At 40.4% G+C, this 10,595-nt stretch overlaps 1 protein-coding gene across 3 annotated transcripts; it reads right to left on the bottom strand.

Moving 5' to 3' along the window:
* Positions 1–685: 685 nt before the first annotated feature.
* Positions 686–8,861, bottom strand: cidec (cell death inducing DFFA like effector c). Of its 3 annotated transcripts, XM_035387215.1 has the most exons (7): positions 5,578–5,683; positions 5,151–5,181; positions 4,833–4,910; positions 4,575–4,728; positions 3,589–3,738; positions 2,188–2,378; positions 686–1,391 (listed from the first exon to the last, which is right to left on the bottom strand). In XM_035387215.1, exons 2-7 carry the CDS (start codon positions 5,177–5,179, stop codon positions 1,214–1,216), a joined length of 780 nt encoding a protein of 259 aa, XP_035243106.1. In that variant the 5' UTR covers positions 5,180–5,181; positions 5,578–5,683; the 3' UTR covers positions 686–1,213. The 3 variants fall into 3 exon arrangements, with proteins under 3 accessions (XP_035243106.1, XP_035243107.1, XP_035243108.1); XM_035387216.1 differs by lacking the exons at positions 5,151–5,181; positions 5,578–5,683 and adding an exon at positions 8,747–8,861; XM_035387217.1 differs by lacking the exon at positions 5,151–5,181 and having other exon boundaries at positions 5,578–5,678.
* Between the last annotated feature and the right edge of the window lie 1,734 nt (positions 8,862–10,595).

Genomic DNA, 10,595 nt, shown 5'->3' with positions numbered 1-10,595 from the left:
GCTACTCTAGATGCTAAGCGAGAGAACAGTCAGGAATAATCGCGCATTAGCCAGTGCGTGGTTAACATCTAGATACAAAATGGCTGCCACACACCCTCCAGTTGGGTAATAAAAACTAAAACGCACGACTGAGGTAAGCGGCCCCACCTCCTTCACTGTAAAGTGCTTTGACAACCTTAAAAGCCACTACATGAGTGCAGTACCAACATCAGTGGAGAAGTAAATCTGTTTTGTGACAAAATCTTTGCTTGTTTTAATTTGGGAGTTTTTTTTTTTTTTTGAGACAAGTTCTTCAGCCATGCCCATAGCAGCCTAAGGATGCATCTTATCGGGTGCAGAAGAATACAAAACCAATTTAAAAACTCCATATTCTTAAGTAACAAGCTTAATTTTAGGAACATTTACAAAAAAATCAAAATAATGCATTTAACTTTTTTAGGTTCTTCCTAGCAAATCAATGGATTTCATAAAAGCGGAGGGGCAAAGTCAATTACTCCATTGGTATTATATGCCCAGCATGTCTTATAAAATTGTCCAGACACCCTATACCAGCAAGAGGAGGACAAGCAGTCAATGGTAGTGTCCTGATCTAATCTTCATCCTTACACAATCAACGTCAGCTACTCTTCAGTGGACTCCGTCTATACATGTCTTCACACATTCCAAAAAATAATGACAAGCATGATACATCTCATCATTTATTAGTGCTGGGAAACATTGAAAGGGACAGACAGAGACACTGCAGATGTCTGTGTGGTACACACTCAGCACCTGTAAAACTGAAACTTTAGTTTGGGGGTGAGGACTGGGTTCAAGCGGCGAACCACGGGGTGACGTGGCATCTTTTAGACTGTAGAGGCTCCCTCTCACCTCTCTCCAATAAACAAGACATGCGCGCACACACACACACACACACACACACACACACACACATGTAACAACATGCAGGGCAAAGTGATAGCTTCAATGCCAGGGAAAACATGGGCAGACATTTTGCTCTGCAAAACAGCCAACAGGAAAGTGCTGCATCCCACAGTAGGCAGATGTTACCATGACACCTGCACCTGTCATGGAACATTAATGGTGATAACACAATAGTGATATCATGTAACCCTCCACCTCCCCTCCCTTAGGCATGGCATTGCCCCTGGTTACACAGCTTTCCCTTGCAGGCAGCCGATCCCTTTCCAGTGTTTTTATTTTCAAGCAGAGGTCACACCCCCGTCTTCCTCCATTGGATGGACTGCATTTCATCAGCCATATTTTCAGGCATCTTTGACCTAATCTCGCCCTTCTCCTCTTCATCCAGCAGCTGCTGCATGTAACAGGAGGTGCCCAACAGAACATGGCCTGTAGCTTGCATGGTGAACAAAGTCCATCGTAATGCCTCCCTGAAAAAAATGGGATCGGTTCAGAGTGGGGTGGGGGGAGCAAAAAATTCAAAGAGAAAAGACTACTGACAAGACACACTCCTATAAGCTCATTGCTTTTAATAAGTTATATGATTTATCATCATTTACTATTAAAAATTACTTAAATAATTTGTTCTTTACAATGAAACAGCGTACATAAATTGCAGCAGAAAATAAATTACAGTATAATATAATCACAAATTTCTAAGTATTGCAGGACGCGTGTAATAACAAATAATTTCAGACTCTTAACTGAAAGATACAGAAGACCCGTATTTGCACCAGGTTTAAGGTCATTTGAACAAACCAAAGTGGTAATTTGCAATAATTTCTGGGAATCAGACATGCCCTGTATTGAGCTACATTCTGCACTGAAATCCATAATTCTGATGCTGAAATTTATGTAGATAACACAATTTAAATATGCATGGCCGAAACAGCACACTGTGTCGCCATTTCCCTGGTAGGGCACTTTCGTCCCACTGCAGGTGCTTTGTGAATTGTACATAATTTTCTTCTGGTGATACATTAAGAGGTGCAAAACCATCCCAATCCTTTTGTGGATTCTGCCCAGAGAGACAGTGTTTTGCACTGAGAAGGACTGTTTCGTAGAACCAGTCACCTGACAGGCCCAAATATGCACCTTACTGAGTGTCACTGTATTTACTGTATAACCTATACAACTATGTAACCTCCCACTTCAAGCCTAACAAACCAGCAAATCAGGCCGACCTCCTACTCCTTCAAAACCACCCCCAGCCACGGGTTCACTCACTTCAGTAGCCTCTTGGCTCCATAGCAGCGCAGGTCATAGGAGACGGAATACATGCCATACAGTGTGGCCTTCACATTCAGGCAGCCAATGAAATCCTGGGGGTTGTTCTTGTATAGGTCAAAGGTCAACCGAGCAACATCTTTCCTCCGCTGGGGCCGACGCTCAGTGAAGTGTTCGCAGTGGGGACCATTCTGGAATGGAAAGGAGGAGGTAAGGAGGGGGAGCGAGAGAGAGAAAGAGCGAGAATAAGAGATAGGGACCACAGAAGAACATGGATATCATACTTTTTTCTTTCACAGGTAGGTGGTGCAGAGGGCATTGGGACACTCAGAAACAGCTTTTGTTAGAATGCGATTGCGACGCCTCAAAGATAGAGGATCACAGTGCAAGGCATGCCACATCTCCATGCAGAAAAAATGGAAAAAAAATAAGAAGGCAGAGTACAAATAGGCAACAGAATTTTAAAAAATGGTGGGCTGGCATGCATTTAGATTATAACATGTAAACCACAAAAGATGAATGCTGGTTTTAGAGTTTATTTAACAAATTATCTCTATATCTAGACTTAGTTTAGCATACATTTGAATGCCAGTGAATGCACGGTAAATCATCAGGGAGTGACAGATGACGAATGACGGAAAGAGAAAATGGCATACGTTAATGCGTTGTCCTCAGTATAACAGCATTTGAATAAACATGCCGTTTAATGGAATTAAGGTGCCGGAAAGTCATTACTGACATAATTGAGTACATATGCAAATCAATTTCTGCAGACAGACAGCAATTAGAATTGCCTGTATAAATGTTGTGTCTGAAACAAACCTGGGTCAGGTTTTTAGGAAATATTTGAAATAATCATTTCAAATATTTCATACATTTATTTCCATGATTTATGTGGAAAACACATGCACAAAGAAAACTATTTTATCTTATTTTGAAATACTTATTGCAGATTGACTGATTTCTAAGTATCCAAACATTAAATAGTTCAAACAAGATTTCTGAAATATTTGTTTCTATGTTGCTCTTTTATTAATGTGTTTTGCATCAGTTGATTTAAAGTTATTTAAACAAGATTTAAGATATTGTTAAAAACTACACAACGGACATTTACGTCATCAATCTCTCGCTACCCAACAACGGAGAAAGCTTGATGCTGTAAACATCTGTCGTGTAGTATTAACACAAACTCAGAGTAAACAGTAGTGTGAGTAAACAGTAAAACAGTGCCAGCCACCAGAATGGAGGTAGGTACTCATACCTGCTCTTATAAATCTATACCTGCAGGTCATACTCAGTATAAGATTTCCTGAAGGGAAGAAAGAAGGCACGGCCTTATTGAGGCTCAGTAACTCCTTCTTCACATTGGAACCGTGGTGGAGGCATGGCCGAGGCACTTACCTTGGGAGGTGTCCATTTCTGCCCCTTGTCCAGCACCACAAAGACAGAGTTGTCCTGCAGAGTCTGAAAGAACTCCTCTGTATCCACCCCGGTCCCGTCCTCGTCCAGCACCAGGGCACTCACACAGGACACCTGCATCATGTCCATCACCTGGGGTGTGTGAGGGTGGGGGGGGGGGGAATCACTTATTCAATCAATCAATAATTTGAATGCAATTACGTAGCACTCGTAATAGAATTTCTACATTGCACATTGCAGGAAATGCTTGGTACAGCATGACAACTACTTAATACAAAACAGGACAATTTGAACAATTCAATTAAATAATTAAAAACACAGGATGGTTTGGAAAAAAGTGAGGTATAACCATGGGATCATATATTACATGTAATTATATCACGTTGCTATTATATTTCTCCCTCTTTGTGAGATTAGCTCCAGGAGGAGGAGGTGAAAAAGCACAAGGCACATATCAATCACAGGTGTAACAGTGTCAGGCAACATCATTTAGATGTTATTTTGTCCTTGACTGCAGAACTGTGTTTACTGGTTGATAAAATAAGTGAGTGCAGCTCTGATGATGGCAGTGCAATGACAGACAAAAGGCATAAATACCTGTAATCTACCATTCAACCAGAGAACAAAGCCATGTATTTAGAGAGTGTTTGTCAATACTGACACTTTCATTTGACATCTAAATTTACACTGGATATTAGTCCTCACCACATTCGAGTTGGGATCATTCAAGGTGACACAGGTGTGACTCATTTCAATGAGTGTCAGCTTGTGTTTGCATGTTAAATCAGTGCATTACTCATTAGTATAATCTCTGTGACCGTCAGAGGAGACGTGTATCAGTGTACAGACGCAAGTCTCACAAAGGTTGTTCACAAACTCCTCCTGCCTTCTATTATATGGATTTCTGATTAGTATTTTGCAAATGAGCCCTCCTGGTGATGTGGCTTGGCAGTCTGGAACCACCCCACCTTGTTTAGCAGATCCTGGAGCCCGTCGGCCATGATGCCCTTCCTGACACTGCGGTCTGCGTTGGTGACCCGGAAGGGCCTGAGGCGGGGGGTCAGGCCCGTGAGAAGCTGCTGGGTCATAGAGGCGCTGGCTGTCATGCTGGCTGTCACACACCTGGGGGTAAAACACACCTGTAATGTGAACTCAGCACAAACTAAATCCATTAGTTACGGATAGTAATCATTGTGATGGCGTTTGCCATGGAAACAGGAGCTTACTTGGAGAGGGATGTGGGAGACAGCAGACTGAGAGACTTCTTGGCGTATTCCATCTTCTCAGTGAACAGGCAAATAGAACTGTATTTAAAAAAAAATGTAATCAGTTTTTTTAAACAAAAGAAGTGTTCAGCTTTTTGACGTCCACACTGTATGACAGCAATGCCAGCACTCAGGATATTGCTTCCAGCAGGCAGCAGGGGGCGCCAACGATGCACTGTTGAGAGAGCGTGATTTTCAGAGCGTGAGGTCTGATTTTCTTACTGCTTTGCTGATCACAGCATTGATTTGAACACTCAAAATAATGCATCAATACATTACCCTTCAGTTGTATCTCGTCTTCTGACCATTTCTAAATATTTTCAATGAAAGGGAGACTGTCGGTTAAGTCTGGCAGACTACTGAAGAACCAGAACTTTCCTAATGTGCTAACTAGCTCCATTGTCCATATACTGTAGAAAACACTTTCCAACCACACACTGTAACAAAACACTTCTACTGAACAAGCACGTAATCTTTTTAGAATACGATGTCATTTGCCATCCCAAGGGAATTTGACACTGTTTGTCCATGCTTGTACATACATGTAAGAGTCAACAGCAAAAGTATTGAACATTCCTAAATATGGAGTAGCCATCTCATCTAATTTCCCCAACAGAAAACTGTACAAAACAGGCAGACTTCCCTTATCATTTGACTTCTTATAAAACTGAAAAACTGAATCGGAAAATAAGAGCTCACTGGTTACCTGTCTTGGTATATCCCTCTTATTTGGACACACAACTCCTGTGACTGATCGATCGGATAACAAATGAGTTAGAACTATGAGGGAATCGTAGATCCTATCTCTCGCACGTCACTCCTCTTTTCACCTTTGTTCTACTCAGTCAGCTCCATGTGGAGTCAGCTTTATTGAGTAACACCTTCTTTGCCAACCCCAAAATCATTGAACTAGCCTACATCATATTGCACAACATCCACCAGAAGTCTCCCCTCCCACTTCTCTTGACTCTTAAACCAGTCATTTAAACTGGATTTCCACTTCTTATGAACAAAGCAGATTGTTGGAATTGGACTATTTTCAAAAGCAGAAAGCAAGGCAAGTCCTGGATGGATGGGTCTTTAACAGGATGACTACCCCTGCTATGACCAGTACGTAGTCAAACGTACCCAGAGAGTATATAATTTTTCAAGAGATAGGCTAAATCTTGACATGCTATTGCAGGGGAGCTTTAAAAAAAACAAAAGTAACAGTTGTTCATCTCCCCTAAAATTAAAACAACTATCTGCTACCTGGCAGTTTGATGAGTAATGAAAAGTCATGTTAACCTGATGTCACAATTGACATCACCGGACTTCTCATCATATTGTGCAATATCTCTCAGAATGATGTCTTGCTCTTTATACTTCCTGTATTGCACAAATTCATAAAATTGACCACACCCACGTGACCAAACTAAGCCTGTATAATGCTACTGGCATCTACTGTTATACGTTTAGGAAGGATTGCTCTGAGGATCCATCCACACGCATTAGTCATGTCTGTTCTTCAATATCTGAATTGGTCTTTTGGTACAGACACTAAACAGAGGTCCTGCCTCCCTTTGTTACGGGGCTGGGCTCAGTGACGCATCGGCCAAATTTCTAACCTGGCTGCCATGGGTTTTACATATTTGTAGTGGTTTACGTTATCTTCAGTGTAAAACACACTGAAATCTTGAGAATATGCTACATAAATGAAAACATGACCCTTATCAGGGAAATTTCAAATGGAATAACCCTGTACTATAATCAAAACCAAGCATATTCAAACAGTGGAGGATATTTTTAAAAAAAACTGTTCAGCATTACTACATCTTCTGTTAGTTGTTGAAGTCAAAACATTGTCTACTAGCCTCCACCTCATTTAATTTGGAGTTTCCCTGTTTTCAGTGTATGAGCCCATATCAGACAGTACCTGTTTCTCTTATTTCATCAGCTTGGGGGAGGCATGTTGGTGCTATATAAATGTATCCTTCTGATAAGTCCATTTGTGTAAAATCAACCTTTCTTACCTTTTTAACCCTGCTTCAGATTCATACCAGATAAACCTATAGCCTATATGAGCTATTTATAGTTTAATGTAAATAAAAATCTCTACAAAAAAGAACAGCTCCAGATCAAGGGCCAATCAAATCTCAGACAGTGGAGCCTCCTGCTGTCATCGTGTCCGTTTCTCAAGACATAGAAAGCTGCCAAAGTATTTCACAGTCTGTCTGTGACCCTCTAGCATTCCCACACGTGCAATCCATAGCGTGCTCTCATGCCAACAATCCTTAACCTCCAATATGCAGGCACAACCAAACCACATGACAAAAATGCATAATTTGTTTACTTCCAAACATGCACACAGACACAAGGAACCCAACTCTCTGCATCTGCAAAAAGTGAAGCTCAAAAAACACTTTTTTGTCGCACACACAATCACAACACATGGGCCACTGAGTGCAGCAGTGCAATACATACTTCAGTGCATTAACAGTTAAAAACCTGCTACCAAAGCAAAGTCTTAGTTTGGGACCACAACTAAAGATTTACTTCGCTTTGGTGGTGGGTTTTTAACTGTTTCACAAAAAAGTCAAACCCACCTCTTACACCCAACACAACCCCTTCCCATAGGCAGGACCCTTATGCAGTGTCCCTTGTAAGTGTATACAGTGGTCAGTAAACTCAGCTGTGCAGAGTGTAGCAGTACAGGGGGTCTGTATTCACTATTTTCTTGTCAACATTATGAGTGATGCGTAAACTACTACATCACTATTTCAGGTCACACAGAAAGGGGTTACAATTATAATTAGACAGAGTAACAGAAGGAATGCACCTAATATGCTTAAAGTAGAGTAAACTAAATGGACACATTGTGTATAGTGTATTTTGTATACTGTGACTGTCCTGACTTTTTTGACTGTTTTATTTGTGACTGTTTTATATGTCATTGTCCTGACTGTTTTATTGTTGTACACCTGCCCAGGGACTGCAGATGAAAATTAGCTCTTAGCTATATCTGGTAAAATGCATCAAACTTCTATTACTGAAGTTTATGTTAAAAATTGTACATTGTCCCTGTCAAATAAATTGAATAAAATTAAATGAAAAAATTGCTAGTGTTTAAGGGTTATCGGTGAAACAGCCGTGCATTCCATTCCATAACCGAAAACACGTTCTAGGTTTTAAGAATGATGAGTGGAAAACTACAGCCACAATGATATCCTGGGCAAACATCAGTATCCAAACAAACTACTATTCTCATAATTCCATATCATAGAGAACACTACAATTCCAGTGCAGTAATACACTATTGACAGTTGAATACATATTTCCAATTTGTGGTTACTGTTGCCGTTTCTCTTATTACATCCCACCACAGTACCATGTATATCGTCACAGATTCTCCAAAACGGCTATAAAATTCCTGCTTGGAGTGCAGTCTCTCAAAACAAACAAGAAACTTTAAATGCAATTCAATTGACCTCGTTTGGAATCTAGTGTCAACATATCGACACGTCCTGTAGGCCTATAGACGTAGCCGGCTATCACTTAGCCTACCCACACAATGCAAAGTCAACCAGACCAGCCTGGTGAAATTATATATTTTTTGGTTTGTGAAATGAGAGATTTGGTATCTTATTTTGCGAACACAAACACTCAACATCTCAACTAAATAAGTGCAAACGTTTGCTCAAATAACCTACTAGCGTGTTATACAATGCACGAGTGAGCCGGGCATTGACTGCTTGAGTTGTCATGTTAACATAAAGCTGCATGAAAACAAAAGTTTTAACACTTTGACGTAGTGAATCTGTTTATAGGTAATAGCCTATATCCGGACGACCATCAGTTATCGGAATGTTTGCGCAAAATACGAAAAAAAAACTTACTCTGTTTAATTGTGTCGATGACCCGCCACAATTTTGCAGTCTCACAGCGTTTGGCGGCCACCATCCGCCATGAATTACAGCTCACTGCGGATGGGGAGATTAACCCGAGTCATATGACATGTGCCTGAATTTAAATCTGTGTTTCTGTGGTCTGACAAAAACTGAGGGTCAAATGGGCCGCACAGATGAAACCCAATCCGGAGCCAAAAAATGTGCTTTAAGTGCACACCCTTTCTCAACGTTGTATCCAAATCTCGAACATTAGGTAGTAGTCTAGCCTACTTATTTTGGTCAGAGTTGTATGCCACTATAATACGATTTTAATATTCGCTAAATCAGAGTAAATTTATAAAAGAACATTCCTGTATTACAGTAGCTTTTGGGCGATGCCAAAAACCGAGAAGCACGTTGGTTCATTAATACTAATACCCATTAATTTAAATTGCATGGTTTTGTCTAAAAAAACAAACTGATGTGTTACCGGACATTTAACTAAATAATGAAAATAATCCGGTGCATTTGACATAGATTTCATTTGGTGAACCCATCTTCTCACTAACATAGCTGCGCCGCCAAACTTCAGGGTCAGAAAGATGCGAAGTGATCGTTCTTGGGCTGAGGAGATGCTTGGCTATTGCAGCACTAACAAGCTGTCAGTTGCTGTATGGGCCACGGTGAAGCCAAAGACAGAGGCAAGAATGCAGTGACTCATGACTCATTTAGATCTTGTTTAATATATTCGTATCCGTAGTTAAATATAGGCTACTCAAACATATGTAGCCTACGTAAGCCCGTGTCACACGCATGTTCCCTATGTAGCCTACAATTGTACATAATATGTGTCCCAGGTTTTTACGAAAACAAGCATGCTCGTTGGCCTGAGAATAACTACGACTCATGATTTAATTATAGGCTACGGTATTTTTATTTTTTTTTGTCCAGGGAATACTCCAGAACCACATAAAACACGAATTTGGAATTCATTTACTCATATATATAGAAACATTTAAATGCACACATCATGCAGGTTTACGCTTTACATATACGTCTGCTGAAAAGTCCTCCTGGGCACAAGACGTCAGTTCACCATCTAAACTGAATTGCAGTTTGATTTGGTCAAGATAAAATAAACTTGTATTCAATGATGGAATTCACCTCCAATAACTTAGCAACACAGACGTAACACTTAGGTCAGCTGACTTCTTGCAAATTCGCTGAATAATTGAACCAACTGTTTTTCATATGGCGACAACATTGACTCATTATTTACAGTATTTGTACTGCCCTCACCCTTATCCTTATCCCACTTTAAACTCTATGAGCACGAATAGTGTTCACAGAACATTTCTGATTTTCACAGCAGATGGCATGTATACAAGACTGACCACAGTGATGTGGCCTGACTATATTTTTCATCTATTAGAAAACTTAAGTTTTAGAGCCAGTGAAACCTTCATATGACTTTTTAGAACATCAGGGAAATTTGAACCAAGAGCTGCATTGTCATTTCAGAATTGAATGTATGTTCTGAAGCAGTTGGTGGTGTACTAAGGACGGAAATGCTTCATGAATAGACGCTGCAGTGTTCCTCTGATGGGACAATATCCGCTCCACTGCTGATTTCTTATCAGGGCAGGCCTCTGTGAACAACAATGTGTTTCTCTGACTAATTTGTGATTTAATGCTTGACTAATTAAATGCCCCAATAACGTCACTGTCACAGACATAAATGGAACCAAATTGTCTTTTTAATCATTTAACCTTTATAATGGTTGGGCAGTCTTGGTTATACATAGTATCAATCTCCAATACTGTTTCCTTAATCCTTAGTCAGCCTGTCTATCAGTCA

This window comes from Anguilla anguilla, chromosome 13 (genome assembly GCF_013347855.1).
Source record: "Anguilla anguilla isolate fAngAng1 chromosome 13, fAngAng1.pri, whole genome shotgun sequence".
Lineage (NCBI taxonomy): Eukaryota > Metazoa > Chordata > Actinopteri > Anguilliformes > Anguillidae > Anguilla > Anguilla anguilla.
Note: the sequence above shows the minus strand (reverse complement) of the source record. Positions and strands in the feature narration are given on the sequence as shown.